This window comes from Hypanus sabinus, chromosome 4, assembly GCF_030144855.1.
Source record: "Hypanus sabinus isolate sHypSab1 chromosome 4, sHypSab1.hap1, whole genome shotgun sequence".
In the NCBI taxonomy this organism is placed as follows: domain Eukaryota; kingdom Metazoa; phylum Chordata; class Chondrichthyes; order Myliobatiformes; family Dasyatidae; genus Hypanus; species Hypanus sabinus.
In genome coordinates this window covers 37,638,851-37,655,838 of record NC_082709.1, presented here as the reverse complement: position 1 = coordinate 37,655,838, position 16,988 = coordinate 37,638,851, and the positions used below count along the sequence as shown (strand labels likewise).

The 16,988-nt window shown below is 37.4% G+C and overlaps 1 protein-coding gene across 1 annotated transcript in view; it reads right to left on the bottom strand.

The window, feature by feature from the left end:
* The window catches only part of LOC132392659 (collagen alpha-1(III) chain-like), a 116,766-nt gene that overhangs the window by 43,919 nt on the left and 55,859 nt on the right, over positions 1–16,988 (bottom strand). The window contains exons 9-20 of the mRNA XM_059966834.1: positions 13,010–13,063; positions 12,100–12,153; positions 11,894–11,947; positions 11,719–11,763; positions 8,691–8,744; positions 8,293–8,337; positions 8,127–8,180; positions 5,037–5,135; positions 4,894–4,938; positions 4,483–4,581; positions 2,050–2,103; positions 1,055–1,162 (exon numbers count right to left, since the gene is read on the bottom strand). Of these exons, the coding sequence (XP_059822817.1) occupies positions 1,055–1,162; positions 2,050–2,103; positions 4,483–4,581; positions 4,894–4,938; positions 5,037–5,135; positions 8,127–8,180; positions 8,293–8,337; positions 8,691–8,744; positions 11,719–11,763; positions 11,894–11,947; positions 12,100–12,153; positions 13,010–13,063 (765 nt within the window). The remainder of the gene's footprint in view (positions 1–1,054; positions 1,163–2,049; positions 2,104–4,482; positions 4,582–4,893; positions 4,939–5,036; positions 5,136–8,126; positions 8,181–8,292; positions 8,338–8,690; positions 8,745–11,718; positions 11,764–11,893; positions 11,948–12,099; positions 12,154–13,009; positions 13,064–16,988) is intronic.

Below are 16,988 nucleotides of genomic sequence, written 5' to 3'. Positions count from 1 at the left end.
GCAATGGACGACCAGTTCGTTTGCACCATTGGTATGACATTTTAGTTTATAAGGGTTGTACCTGTGATTTGGAAACCTTTGTGTTTTAGAAATGGTTTATAATTTGGATGTCTTTTATAAGATAGAAGTCCTTTGTGCATTTTAAATGTGTTTTAAGAATAATGTTTGAATTTAAGTATGTACCACTGAAAATTAACTACTCTGTTTTAAACTACTTTGTTTTAAACTGCTTTGTTGGTTAGAAGTATCTTCTTGATAGGGAGGGGCGAACAACACTCAAGTAGAGGATATTGGCAGCTAAACTCGCCATGGAGAATAAACAGTAAAGTGAACTAATCTTGAAGATTGGGTAGTTATAGAATAACCCCCTCCTTTAGTGAAGGTACTCATAGGTATTTATATTGGATCAGGCTTAAGGTCTTCATTTGAGTCTAGGACTTTATGGTCAACAAATCCAATACCACATCTCATTGGCTTGAGGATAAGAAACCAAGAACAGGGAACACAATGGGTGGTGACTCAGGACCAATAGTATTCTGTAATACCATTTGTCCTGTTCTGTATTACAATTCTTATTACAGTTCTGTAACTGTAATAAGGTCTCAGATTTGAATAATGTAGATTCCAGGCTTAGTTATCTCAATTTTCAGGCAATACTAAGTTAGGAGAGACACTAATTGAGCAGATGGGAGCAGAATGTTACAAAGAGACATAGGGAGATGATGTGGTGTGGACCAGGAAATTCCAGATGGCACTCAATGTTGGAAATGCAAACATTATATTTATTTTATATCAAGACTATGATCTAACAAATAGAGATCAGGAATCAGAAATAAACAATCATATTTAGGTGTGCACAAGTCATGTAGGTTTAGAGGACAGGTGCAAAAAGTAGGGAAGAGCAGATTGTAATTCAAATGTCATTTCTAAGGTCAGGAATCAAATTCCTTTAAGAGCACCATAGGTGCTCTACTAGCAGTAAACCTATGCTTACTAACTCTTGTACACCACCATGAATTACCTACTCTGCTGAATGACCAAAACTGGCACTTACCCTTCCGCCAGGAAGACCTACTGAACCAGCTGGCCCAGATTCACCAGGGGGACCTGGTTTACCATCTTTACCATCAGTGCCAGGAAAACCAGGATGCCCAGTTGTGCCCTAGCAGTAAGATAAAGGTAGAATTAAAACTTGACAAAGTACTGTACTATTATTTTTAGATACATAGAAATTGATTAGTACTCAAAGTTCAAAGTAAATTTTTTATCAATGACTGACTAACAACCAAAGTGCAAAAGATGGCTAGCTGTGGGTGGGTGATGGGGGGTTTGCGAAGGAGGGATGGAGGACATGAGATTAAAGTCCTTGGCACATTTTATCAAAGCAGTTCAGAGTTGAGATGAGCAAAATTGTTCATGCTGGTTCAGGAACCTGATGGTTGAAGGGTAACAACTGTCCCTGAGTCTTGTAGCGTGGGACCTCAGGCTCCTGTACCTCCTTCTCAAAGACACAGCAAGAAGAGGATGGCCTGGATATTGGGGGTCCTTGGTGATGGATGCTGCTTTCTTGGGGCACCCCTCCTTGAATATGTGCTCAATGATGGGGAAGGCTTTGCTGTGTTGAACTGAAGTCCCTCAGCTTGCTCTGAGCTGCTTAGCCAAAGTAGAATGAGACATCTTTGTAATGCATCTAATTTAACTTGCTGTGACATAACATTAGCGAGGACATGTAACACTTGCTTTTCACTCTTCACCAAATAAAAAAAGGAAATAGGTTTTTTTGGAATGTACTTAAATCTGAAGTGGTCTTATCCTTGGTAATAGGTATATTGTGTTGTTTCTAGAAAATGTTCATGACAATCAAATCACGTTGGTTTTTCATCACGATGTTGGCCTCAAATTCAATTCAATTGGATGAATCAATTAAGATCTGTACAGACAAGTAAATTAAACTCAGATGCTAACTTAATATCAAAATAATACTAAAAATGCAATAACTTGGTCATTATCTTTACTTTCCAATGTAATATAAAATAGCACTAGACTTACAGGTTCTCCCTTTCCTCCAGGTAGACCAGGTGAACCATCCTTTCCAGGTGTGCCCTTAAAAGTGAAGTGTTACTCTTGTTAGAAAGTGATGGTAACACTAAAAAATTAATAGTTTTGTTTTCTGATTTGACAGACTGCCAGGTGAAATATTATGTCTCACTGGTATATCCTTTGTATTTCCTGTAGGGGTTCCCATCATGCGGTCCATGGACCCCTTCTGTAACGCTACTAGTCCATAGCACAAAAAAGGCTGGGAACCCCTGTCCTAGAGGAATATTTTTAAAGCTAACCTCTGCAAATGTTGTATCTCAGTAGCACTGTGTAATAGCAATAGAAAAAGCAGATACATACATGTAAAAGGCACAGATATTTAATGTAAGAATAGTAGCTGGCATACAATAATCTATAAACCGCTTTCAGAGTGTTGTTTTTATTTTTGTATTATGACTAGATGACAGTTTGACAGTCAATAAACAGGGTAAGGAAAAGATGTAGTCTATTATCAGAACCAGAATCTGAACCAGGTGGACAAGGCCCTCGCGCTGTGGTGTCGCATATTACAGCTGCCCATTGTGAGGAGACACCGGAGACAGTGTAGGAGAGAGAAGAGTCTGCTCTGCTATTTCGTCTTGGCTGATTTATTATCCCTCTCAACCCCATTTCCTGCCCTCTCCCTGTAACTTTTGACACCCTGACTAACTAAGACCCTATCAACCTCTGCTTTAAATATACTCCATGATTTGTCCTCTGCAGCAGTCTGTGGCAATGAATTTCTCAAATTCACTACCACCTGGCTAAAGAAATTCCTTCTCATCTCTGTTCTAAATTGACATCCCTCTATCCTGGGGGTTCCCAACCTGGGGTTCATGGTGCCCTTGCTTAATGGTATTGGTCCACAACATAAGAAAGGTTGGGAACCCCTGTTCTATTCTGAGGCTGTGCTCTCTGGTCCGAGACTCATCCACTATAGGAAACATCCTCTCCATATTCACTCTATCTAGGCCTTTCAATATTCAATATCAATCTAAACCTTTCCTACCACATAGCCCTCCATTTTCTTTCATTCATTTGCCTATCTAAGTGTCACTTAAATGTCTCTAATGTACCTGTGTCTACCTGGCAGGACATTACATGCACCAATTACACTTTGTGTTGAAAATAAAACTAGCACTGACATTCCCCCTATACTTCCGTTCAATCAGCTTAAAATTATGCCCCTTGTACTAGCCATTTATGCTCGGGGTGTGGGGAAGTCTGTGGCCATCCACAATCTGTATCTTTTATCATCTTTACATGTCTATTAAGTCAACTCTAATCTTTCTTCACTCCAAAGAGAGAAAAAAACCTTGCTCATTCAAACTTTTCAACTCTGTTCTTTTTTTTTTGTAATTTATTTTTTTATTGAAGTTCATCATCAAACAAACATTTCCATAAGATGTATGTCAGACATATCATATATATCACAAATCTCCACAAAGTATTTATCTGAGGTCACACACAAAATGCTGGTGGAACACAGCTGGCCAGGCAGCATCTATAAGGAGAAGCACTGTCGACATTTCGGGCCAAGACCCTTCGTCAGAACTAACTGAAAGGAGATTTGAAGATTTGAAATTTATCTGAGGTATACACATTGAAAAGAGTGGAAAGAAAAAACAAGCAAAAGGAAAGAACTATGTACAAATAACTTTTTTTTACAACAGATTAATTGATTTGTGAGAATAAAATCAGGCCTATGAGGCATTATGTAGTTAAACCATTTTTCCCAGTATGAATCAAATTGTTCCAGCTTATGATTAATAGATGCTGTTATCTTCTCCATTTTGTAAATGTCCATTGTAATTTCCATCCAAGTATTTAAAGTTGGGCTCTCCTGTGATAACCATTTCCTAGTAAGAGTTTTTTTACCAGCCACCAACAGTATATTCATTAAATATTTATCTCTTTTTAACCATTCTTGAGGTATATATCCAAAATATATGTTCTTACTCTCTAAGGGTATTTCACATTTAAAGATGTCTTGTAGGGCATTGTGTATCCCCCTCCAATAGTTTTTGATAACAAGGCTGTCCCAAAAATATGATAATTTTGATTTCCAGAATTTCTCCAGCAAACAGGGAGGTTACCATCATAATGGGATTTCTGAGAGGGTGTAATAAAATATCTTATCAAGTTTTTCCATCCAAACTCCCTCCATTTCTGTGAACTGGTACACTTCCATTGATACCTCCATATTATTGTCCATTCTTCCTCAGATATAATTACCTCTCCTTCCTTCTCCCATTTTGTCTTAATGTATGAAGTTGAATGTGTTTTAAGATTTGATAACCCTTATACATGCTTGAAATGTCTGATCTAAATGAATCCGGGGATTCCCAACTTGGGGTCCACAGACATCTTGCTTAATGGTATGGTTCTATGGCACATACTTACTGGTAGACCTTTAACACCTGGAGATCCATTAGTTCCTGCTGGCCCTGGAGGACCAATGGCACCAGGCCCACCAATGTGCCCAGGAGTTCCAGGAGGGCCCTAAGAACATGAAGAAAAATGGCGTGAACAGTGTTTCTACTAAAGGCTATACTCTTGGATAGTGCCAAAGGCATATAACTAAGACAATTGAAATTTTAATTGGTCCTTTTAAAATATAGAAGAAAATACCTTTGGCTTCTGTTAAAGAGCAGATAATTCACATTAAGTGATTAAATCATGTTCAAATGATAGATACAAGCCAAATTAATGAGAGTTATTAGATTGTCTCCTATATAATCATTGCATTACTCCACTGTATTTGTTACAAATGTTCACCATATGAAAATGAAAAATGATTTTGATGTAACTGACCGGAATCCCTGGTGTACCAGGTGATCCATTTTTTCCAGGATTCCCCTGCAATATGAATCAGAAGTAAACAGACAGATGTTGTTTTCCACCATTTACTAAATGGTTAATGAAAGACTGATATGCAGCAAATGTTGGTTACTTACAGGATTTCCTCGGTGTCCAACAGGACCAACATTCCCTGGTAGACCTCTAGGTCCTGGAGGACCACCAGGACCAGGAGAACCTTTTTCACCAGTTTCACCCTGCAAGTTAAAGTATTAAACTCTAATTACATTCTTGGGAATGCATAATCCTTTGGATGGTTTATACATAATCTAAATTACAAGAGAAAAGGTTGAAGGATATTTTACTTCATAATCATTACCAAAAAACCCTTTATTTTATGTTGCCATTCTTATTGATGATAGGTTTTGCCAGGGCATTAATTCTGCAGGTCTTCCATCATGTTTGTAACTAATTATACTTTATTCCATTGAATTCTCTCCAGTATCTGGTTAGAAACAGGACGTAAAGATTGATCTTCTCCCTTCTCTAATATGGAAACTCCCACCTTATCAGCCTCTAAGGACCCAGTGAAATATTGACAGAGCAGAAATTTTGCCTCTTCAAGCTACATTATGTGGGGTGTGGCAGTAGAACATTGTGAATCTTCTCTCTGGTTCTCACGTGAAGAAGCCATCTCAGATTACACCAGGAAATTCTTTTGATTTGGTTCTTAAAAGTTTGAAACCAGCTAGCAGAGTTGCTGAGGTCCAGAGTCCAAACTTTTCTGGATAAGAACATAAAATACCCCAAAATTTCTCCTTGAGATGCAAGAGACATATACACCTCTTACGGTCTTGAATGCCCATGGGCATATGACATGTGGAACTATTTTCTTTGATGTGCCTATATGTGTTAGTTTAATCATTCAATCTAATTGTGCTGTCTTTAAATTCATGGTTCAGCTCATCTACACCAACAAAGATGCCCATTGAAAGTAAGTCTCATTTGCTTGTGTTTGGCTCATATCCCTAAAAGTAATCCCTTTTCCCTGGGACAAAGACTGTGCACATTCAGCATCCTAATGCCCTTTTATAATGTCATTCCCTCAGCTTCCTTTTCTCTGGGGAAAACAGTCCCAGCCCCTCCACTTTATTCTTCTAACTCAAGTCCTCCAGTCCTGGAAAAATCCTTGTGATTTTTTTTGGCATGCTGTATAGCTTCATCACATCCTTCCTATAGTGAGGTGACCAGAAGCACAGTCTTGGCAACATCTTGTACAACTGTGATATGACATCCTAATTATTCTAATGAATTATCCAAACTTTGAATTTAAGCATGATATGCACCTGCTTCATCCACCTGTCTACCTGTGTTACCACTTTCAGAGAAGTATATACTTGTAAGCCCTAGGTCTTTCTGTTCAACAACACTGTTCCATTCACTGTATATGTCCTACCCTGGTTTGACTTGCCAAGATCAATTACGTCGCACTTGTTTGAGTTAAACTGCATCAGCCATTCCTTCAACCACCTTGATAATTGACTTACACTTTGCAGTAACCTTACTTGGTAACCATTGTTCCACAAATTTTGTAATCATCCAGAAACTTTTTAATCACATCATTAACACTCAATAAAATCATAATCGTCAGTGCTCTCCATCTGAAATAATTCTCACCATCACCAAGCCAATTTTGCATCATCATTACCATCATGGATGTCCCTTAATCTACTCTTCTGGATCAGCTTAGTAACTTGTATTTATAGGCTTCATGGTCAAATAAGTTGGCATTCCTTTTGTACAGTATTGCTTTCATCTCACTTTTTCATTCCCCCCCCCCATTAGATGTAAACTTTGACTTCATTGTAAAACCTGCATTGTAAACACTGAAATTCATAACTTAACAGCAGAATTTTAACACATAATTTGAGAAGACACCTCAAAATCTGTGTGGAATTTCACCATGGCTCCTTCTCCTCTCTTTCCTGAACATTATACACTAAATAGGCACTATTAAAAGTGAAAGACAGATCAATTTTCAGTCATCAATCAACAATCCTAAGAATGATTATTATAATATTTGTTCCATTACTGTTAGCAGCAATTTGCTGTCCATCAAATGCTGCCTATTTTCTCTTTGTCAGAACCATCAATCACACATTGCAAGTACAGTCGACTCCAGTTAATTGGGCCATCGGTTAATTGGGGCAGATGCATATTTGGGACAACACTTAAGAACAAGAACTAATTGGGAAAAGAGCTGGAACTCCTTCTGTTTATTTGGGACTTGATGCCACTTAATTGGGACAGGAGACAGTTGTTGAACAGTTTCTAACCATTGTCAGTCCTGTCCACTTGTGTGGCTAATAGACACTACAATGTGTTTAGAACAAACACTTTTCAAAATAGCATCAGTAGTGTGTGTTTGCATTGAAAAAGCAATGATTTTTGTCACTGATAGTTGGTGAAACAATTAATATCTGTTTTGCTCACTATGGTTTCAAGCATTTAGGCTTGAAGGTGCAAGAAATGGCTGGGAGTGAAATTGAAATGGCTTCACTACTACAGCAAGTTAGGAACTATATGTTCATTCAACTATGTTGAATGTTACAATGAAATGAAGATTTAGAGGATTCAATGGTTGAAAGCATTGTATGAAGGCAGTCCATTATCTGCATTAGGCATGGGACAATACAAGCTGGACTTGCCAGCAATGCCCAGATTCTGAAAAAAATAACTAAGCCCATGAAATAACCCTGCCATGGATGGTCCCAAGTCTAGCTGCAAAAGGGGGAGTGTTAGGCTTGGGGGCGAGCAACCCCATCCCCTAGAAACCCAGCACTACAGAAAGAGAAGCTCCGAACACCTCATCTCTGGGAAAAGAGGGAATTTCTAGGATGGGCTGCACCTACAGGTAACTTGAAACCGTGGTCCAGAACAGAGGACTCTGGCAAGCTGCAGTCAGCAGCTTGAACCCCAGTACGGGTGATGGGCTTAAGAGGATGAAGCCCATGAAATGCTTATTGGTCAAAAGTTCAAATAAATGTACTATCTAAGTATGCCATACATGACCTTGAGGTTCATTTTCTTGCAGGCAACTTCAAAACAACGAAGTATAGTAGAATTCACAAAAACTCCACATCACAAAGACAGCCAAATGTCTAATTTGCAAAAACAAAAAAAACATTGAAAAGCAACAAACAACCCTCAAAACAGAGCCGCAGAACCCCAGAAAGAAGCCCACATACTTTATATCCTGGTGGACCAGAAGTACCAGGAGTCCCAGGATTGCCATTTCTGCCCTAAATGGAAAAATAAACAGAAATTTTATGTTCAAATTTAAAGACAACCATATAAGGAGAACTGAAGGGGCAGTATGAATAATGCTTTGCACTAATTGCACATTTCACTTACAGGGGGACCATCTTTGCCAGGACTGCCATTATATCCTCGTTGACCCTAAAAAAAAAAGGTAGATCCATGTTTAGAGACCGCTTCCATGGATAATCTTAAGAATAAAATCATTTCAATATTTTATCAAGGGAAGTAATCAGAATTTAATGATTTTAGATTACAACTTGAAACATGTTTCCATAAAATCCTCAATTTCAAAATTGAATTCCAGTTATTAACTTTCAGGTCCTAGAGCAATATTTACTGGTTGCTATAATCATTACTTAGCTTTTTACTGTTACTATGGAAGATGTGATTCTTTATGATATAAATCAAAGTTACCTGGAGAAAAGTATTGATAACAGATGTTGAGCATTCGCGATATAACAGAGATGAATAAATGATAATAACACACTTACTGGTGTTCCAGGGGTCCCATCCCGTCCTCTCTCACCACGTAAACCTGGAGGACCCTAATGCGCATGATAAAGAGAAACACTTATTTCACAACATAAAATTAATTTTTTACATTAATTGCATCAAAAAAAGAAATGCTTATCTGCTATATCGATTTATAAACGCAGTTGGTTGCAAATTAATGTGTATGAAATGGAAAGAGCAGCTTGATAACCTACATGTCAAAGAACTATTGTTTGTCCTTCTGTTTCCAAAGTAAACATAAGGATTGGTTCCGTGCCTCAATGACTTTGCGAGGAGCAGGTGTCATAGATTGGTGCTTCTCAGGATTTTGAAAGGCCTGAGTACAATGGACATGGAGCAAGTGCTTTCTCCCATGAGAGAATATAGAAATAGGATTCACTGTTTAAAATGGCTGAACCAGAGATAAGGCAAAGAATATTCACTCAGAGGACTGTGCTCTTTTAGAAATCTCTTCTTCAAAGAGTGGTAGAAGTAGTGTCACTAAATATTATAAAGAAATAGACCACTGATAAATGAATAAAACTGCTAGGTGAGAATGTTGAAGCTGCAATCAGATCAGCCATGATCCTTTTGTCTGGTGGTTCAACAGGCTGACTGATCTCTTCCTCCTGTGAATTCTTATGCTATTATGTAAAACTGCTTGAGAATTTTTATCTACATGGCTTCTACATTATATCTACAATTTTATCTTTGTTGCTTTTTAAACCATTTAAATTAATGAGTGTGAAACATGGGCGCAGTGCTTTTCAATGTGGATTTCTTCAAGCTTTCCTCTTCCAGAAATTCCTAGAAATTGAGGCTAATAGCTTAAGCGTATAGGCTATAACCAAGCATTGAAATCACCAGTTGAGTTTCAAAATAGCTTTATCCAATTTAGAGAAGTGGGGAATGCAGTGACTTCTTCAATGTACATGATCTCTGTTAAATGATCCCTACATTATTGGCAAACCAATTCTGGATCTTTTACAAGTCCAAAATGCATTAATGTCACAGGTATTCCAGGTAATGACATGCATATGTATGAGCAGTCCTTTTCTTCATTAAGTGCTCAAAGTCATAAGGGTCACCTTCTCTTCTGTTCAGATTGAGAACAACTTGTTTCCAGTCTAGCTCATTTCAGTAATCCTGAAGTAGCTGATGAGGCCTATGTATGAACCCTGGATCTTATAGAGAGAAGTACTTGACAAGTCAGTATGGGATAGGTTGCATGGGAGGTGCTCAGATATTTTCACTGTTTATGTTAGACTTTGGTGCTCCCAACAAATGAACTTAAGAACCTTAATGCCATACTAAATTTGCATTCTTCATTTAGAAGGATCATGGCTCAGAGAACCTTATGAATTGGTGGGTGTTGTGTTTTTACGAGGAGTCTTTGAGAGAATCCTTGGAGTATTTCTTCTGTTCACCTGGTAATGTATTATCACGAGCTTGGAATTAAGGCTTTCTTTTCAAGAGTCTGGTGACAATTGGAATTAGCTAAGAGTAATTTAGGCCTCATTATTGGGGATGTTATCCAACATCTAATTAAGTAATCATGTTGTATTCAATGTTATACCAAATTTAATGTATGTCTGAACAGTTTAAAATGTCAATTTAACTCTTTGTGACTTGCAGCATGTAGAGTGTCTGTACAAGGCATACCCTGTAGGTTTGTTAATGTCTATTGTTTGTTGTTAGCAGCTAGATTCTTTCATAAGACTGTCTATTAATGACTAAATGTTGGTCACTTTGAGAGCTAGGTTGCTGGATCCTTTCTTAGTGTCTGTCAAGTTGGCTTTGTTTGCATTCAGGCTTACACTTACATATTAATTTCAAAGTAAATTAATTATCAAAGTACCATACACAATCCTGGGATTCATTTAATTGCAGGCATACTCAATAAAACCATAATAGAATAATAACCATAATAGAATCAATGTACACTAAATACCAATTCTCCCAGACACTTAAGTTGTTTAGGTCTGATCAACCCAGCCCATTATAGTAATTATCAACAATCAGCATCTGAAATGTACTATCAACATGCATAATATAAAATGTATGCTACAACAAAAGTATTTTAATCCTTCTTCAAAATGCTCTTTGCTTTTTGACTTTACAAGTAGAAAATTGACTTAGTCAACCTAATGTTTTGATTTGATTTTGTATTTTGTCATTTTCCTCAATAGGACATCCAAAAGCCATAGCCTCTACTTCCCTGAAGCAGTGGAAGACTCCACCAGCAGCATGATGCACTGGGTTTAAAATATATTCTGGCCTTAACTTTACATTATGTCCCTGTGGTGAACTACATATACCTGTCTGGACACACCCCTCTGCTGACTGCTCCTGTGGCTCCTCTCACAGACCCCTGTATAAAGGTGATTGGAGGCACGGCTCCTCCCTCATTCTCCAGGATGTTGTGTGATGGTCTCTTGCTGCTAATCGTGGTCTCTTGCAACTAATAAAAGCCTATCATTCGCCTCCCGTCTCCGAGAGTTATTGATGGTGCATCAGTCCCATAAACAATAAATAGGATTAAGAAGGACAGTATCTGCCATCCATACATATGTACAGGCAGCTTTCAAATTGATACCTGGTTTATCCATGGAAATTGGTAGTTATGCCAATGTATCTTGTTATGATATTGGAAGTGGAATTGGTTTACTATTGTCAGATGTACACAGATGCAGTGAAAAGTTTGCCTTTGCGTGCTGTTCATAGAGGTCAAATCATTTAACAGTGTATTGAAGTGGAACAAGGTAAAACAAGAACAGAATACAAAGTATTAGCATTTGGGAAGAAATGGATCTAAGGATGCAGAATGATATATACTTGCACCTTGGATACAGCTTCTGCTTTCTGAACCAACCAGGATTACAGACCACAGTCAGCCAACTATGTCATGGCAGATGAAAACTGAAATTGGACTGAGACTTTAGATAGGAAGATATTAAGGAAAAGATGTGTCAGTATTCACATTCTCTACGGCAACTAATACCAAGGCATTTTGAAAATTTGTTTTACCGCAGGTCCGGGCAAGCCATTGGATCCAGGAGAGCCTGAATTTCCCTGTTTGAGAATGAAATGGAAAAATCACTGTAATTCTAACAATAACATCCAGAAAACGTAATAATTTAGTTCTCTTTTCTTTAAAAATTTATTGGTGATTTTTTAAATCAAAAATAATTGGGATAATTACCGGTGGGCCTGGAGATCCTTGTTCACCTTTGCTACCATCAAGTCCATTGAACCCCTGTCAATAGACACATGTAATTAGACAATCCACATACATTCCTACAATGCATGCAGTAAAAATAAACTATGGTTAATAACTGAGTCGTTATGGATAATATCCCATTATAATTATGCAACTAAAATATTAAAATGTTGCATCTAGATACTTACTCTATGTCCTTTCATTCCGGGAATGCCAGATCTTCCAGGATTACCAGGAGGACCCTTTAAGAAGAGAAATGGCACTGTCTTTGAATAGTTTCCATTAACAATACAATGTGAGTGGCAAGTTCATTTTTACCACAACCAATGAATCAGTCTGGGTAAACACTTGACTCCAACATTTTAAGATGGTAAGAATAAAAGTGGACATTGTTATCAAAAGTATTATTTCTTTGAAAGGTAGTTAGGATTCCTACTACACACACGTTTGTCAAAAGTCTTCACAGCAGCATTGGCTTAATTTGATTTTCAGTCTTAAGTCAGTCGAGTTGCGAGAAGTCTGGACTCACACGTGGCCTTGCAGGAAAATGCAGTACTTGATTACCACAATCATGCCTCCATAGATCAAACTATGAGGAAATATTACACAAGCTAGAGATGCATCTACTGAAAATCAGAAGTTTAAAGGATTGTTTGAGAAATGATATTAAAATCGTCAATATAGTGTGGATAAATAAAAGGTACTACTAATAAAAAAATCCTAAAATATTGATTGCAATCTTTCAAACTACATACAAATGCATCAGAATTGAATTAAAACTTAGCGAAATTGTTGTATCTTCATGAAACACAAGGAGTACCTCATTGCTAAAGATGCAATTGAAAGAATTTAGAAGTCTCTTAATAAATATATTTAGCAAGCTGTGACAAACCCTTAGAAACTGGTGGTGAACCCTTTCAACAATTTGATGTAGTCTCCAAGAATATCAACAATTCCTTTATCAAAAACAACATATTTATTCTTCAGTCTAAACAGTATGTATTTCAGTAAGTGTGCTGCTTATCACCAAACAATACAAATTGTACGTTCACCTGCAGAGACAATTATGCATTAATTTTATATTTATTTTTTACTTACTGGAAGACCTTGCGATCCTCTGTGTCCATCTTTTCCTGAACTTCCAGGGGAACCCTAATTTTAAAAATCACAATATCAGTTGTTATAGCAGATTTGGGATGGCAACGTTAGAAACTGTTTTGAACTGTATGCTGCTGACACAAGCATTTTATAGTCAAGGCAAAATTCAGAAATCCCAAGATAAAACAGGCAGCCAATTTGCCATGAAACCATTGAATTGCACAGGGAAAGACACATTTCAATCTCATTACTGTATTTTAAATATTGACAGAATACTGAGAAATAATAAATTGGGTAGGACCAGGATGATGGAAATGTGAAATTAGTCAAATGAATCAATAAAGATTTAAATGCATAGTATAAAATCTCTATCATTCAGATTCAAAAACATCAATGACAATACATGTAGCTCTTCAAATCATAAGGGAAGCTACAATTATGACAAATGGACATGTTGTAGCAAAAACTAAAAGATGATTGTCCAAAATCTGACGTATTGGGTCAATAGTTAATAGAGATTTCAAATACCCTCCAAAAGCTATCACTGGTATTGCAAGGTATGAGTAACACTTGCCTGTTTATGTTCACAAAAATGCACATCAAACTTATTCTGCCTGCTGATTATTGTGATTTCAACATCTAGTCCCTGAGGTCCAGCATGGGTCATCGGCACAGATCAAGATAGCTTGGACCTCCAGGGAAGCTTAATGTGCCTGTAGATCTAGTGTTCTCTGAATGAAGCTGATAAGGAATGGAACAGAAAGGAGGAGAATGTGATTCAAGGTTTTTGGCACTGGCTGGGAGTCATAGAAAAAAGCAGATGTGCCATATATTGGCAGTAAACTAGGAAGACCTTTGTTGACCCCAGAAATAATAGGGGCATATGTCTGTGAAGAATGATGCTTTCAGGATCTGAGTGCAGCACCGCAAAAAGTACAGCAGTGTTACACCACTAAATATCATGAATGCATTTTCAAGTGCTTAATGTGCTATCTGAGCCTCCCACTGTTCAATTCAGTACAACCCCTATCACTTGCCCAGCCACAAACACTATTAATAAGAACTCATACTCAAACTTTTGATGAACTATTGCACTGTCAGTCACAATAGGGAAAACCCCTCAACGACATCTCACAGAACTGCCATATCACCCAAACATTTATCACACTTCTCAATGCCATACTCCTGTCCTTTGAAAGATAAGGTTTGCACAATCCAAGACAACAGGAGATAACCATAGAGAGCCTATGCAGCTGCTTGTCCTTTTCAAATAAGATGCTGCTTATCACCACTGGGACAATCCCACAGTAGACTGAATATTTTGACTGCACCATTATACCAATGCGTGATTTTTCTCCTCAGTCCTTCATTCAGCAACTTCAATCCTTCTCCAGTCTCTACCCTTCTCTTGTTCACAATGTACATGATCAACTACACTTGCCAGTCATTGAAATACTCCCACAACCTATGGACTCACTTTCAAGGACTCTTCATCTCATGTTCTCTGTATTTATTGCTTATTTATTTAATATTATTGTAAATCCTGGTTCACATCTTTCCTATTATGCTGTAGGTATGTCATTTAGCAGTTCTGTAAGAGAAGTTTGTTCTGCTCTCAGCCTGTTTGGGTTATTATTGAAGATAAGGGATGATGTGGAATGTGTACCATCCAATTAGCAGGAGGTTTTCTTGGTGAGGGACGATAAGGTTGGTGTTGGGCTTGTGTTCGACGGGAGATGGAGAGAGAAGGCACGGGGGAGAACCACTCGCAGCAAACAATCCGGTGGGAGACCCGTTTGTTCAAGATGGATTGCGAGTGACATTCGGAAGGTGGTGTGGGCTTTCACACTGACCGAGGGCCCAGTGGGTGAGTGACAGAGAAGTTCAGGATGAGCTCCAACTTGTTCACAGTTGAGTGTTTAATTAGAATGGGCCCTTTTCTTTTTGATATTCTTTATTATCCCTTTAGTTAAGATTCATAAATATAATTCTTTCAATTGTCTGTTATTTCATGGCAATAATTTGTAACAGGGTAACGAATCACACAGCATCCACACAAACCAGAGGTTGGGGTGTGATGAGTTGTCTCAATCTCACAAGTTTGGCTCCCCTAGACCTATGCAGCCAAGGAAACCAGGGTGTTTCATTATTATTTCTTTCCTTTTGCATTTGCAGACTTTGTTGTCTTTTACATATGGTTGAATACCCAGAATGTGTGTGATCTTTCACTGATTCTATTATGGTTATTAGTCTACTATGGATTTATTGAGTATCCCACGAGAAAATGAATCTTAACATTGCATATGGTGATACATATGTACTTTGATAATAATTTTACTCTGAACTTGGATCAAATGCAATAAGTTATACTCTTGCACTCTCCCGCCACCTATCACCACGCAACACAATCTAACTCTAGTGCCTTAACAATTTAAAATTTTCCATGAAGTATAGGCACATCAAGAAGGTCCTCATGACGAAGATAAAATTTCATTCAATTTCAGTCATTTCTACTAGCTGAGTTAATGACATTACATGTAACTTGGCCAATAGAATGGATGTATTATATCCATGAGTAAGATGTTAGGTATAATTAGCGTGCAGCCAAGTTATGGGCAAAGATTCTATGAACTCTTGATAACTTCCCCATTTTGATGAATAAATGTAGGGTCTGAGTTTCTTACATCATGTGGATTAAAAGGTAAGAGAAAGCTTGGATCAAAAGTAAGACCTCTGTAGTAAGTATGTAAATTAAGCAAAGGGAAGAAGAAAAACTAGCCTGGATGAAAGCATAAAAAAACAAAGGAGTGGGAAACAGGAATGTGAAGATTAGACAGGAGAAAGGGAATTAATATGCCAGAGGAAAAGAGTGACACAAATATTTTCAAAGTGGTTTGTTTAGAGCATTCCTTGGAATGTAACTCAATAAGATGGGTTAATGCAGAATTAAAATGTACTTCAGTTTAGAAAGGGGTTGCTTCAACATAGCTAATCATAAGCTATTAAATTAATATGATTGGTAGTCACAAGACAACTTAATAAAAAGCATTAGATATGTGAAGGAGAAAGGAGCTGGCTGACTAAGAGTCAAATTCTTCCACCACACCTGAGTATTACTACCACTAGAGAAGAAAACACAAGCATATTTCTGCAGATAAGCATTAACCTATTCACATCAAACATCAGGTATAATAAATCCGAGTCTCATCAATGACCTGTGGCTGATTGAAGAAAACTGTGTGCCGTCTGCTAACAGTTGCTTGGTACATTCCTGAACACTCCTTCTTATCTATCTAGTTATTGACACTTGGGCTTCATTGGTAATGCCAGCATGTATTGCCCTAGGTCTGGGAAGTTGCCTTCTTGAACTATTGATGTTCTTCTGGTGAAGGTCACCTATTATGGTATCAGAAAGGCAGTTGCCAATGATTAGGAAAGGACAGTAACTTTTTTATAAATCAGATGGTATGTCAGTTGGAAGGGAATATGCAGGTGATAGTGTCCTAACTGCCTGTGTCCCTTGCCTTTTTGCTGGTGGTAGAATTAGTAGGTTTGGGAGCAGCTGCCAAACTGACTGGAACAAGTAACTGCTGTGCACTTTAATGAAAATAAACAATGCAGATATATTGACTATACCTGTGATACTAAACCAAATAATTCTCCAAGACACTGTTAGTGTTATAGCTTAAGTATTATTATATAGATATTTGTATTTTCCCAGTTACCTTAAAATTTCCTAACTCTTGCTGACGGCAAAATTTTGCTTCATTATACACATAAAATAAATTAGCATTGATAAAATTTAAAATAATCAAAACCATGAAAACTACACTATAAAATAAAACTTAATTTTACATTTTCTTCTGAATACTTTAGTCAATCAGTTATTCTTTCTTATACAAGACTAGATAAATGTTGATCAGAGTATGAACATAAAATTAACTGAAATAGATTAATTGAGTTGCAAACACTTTAATTT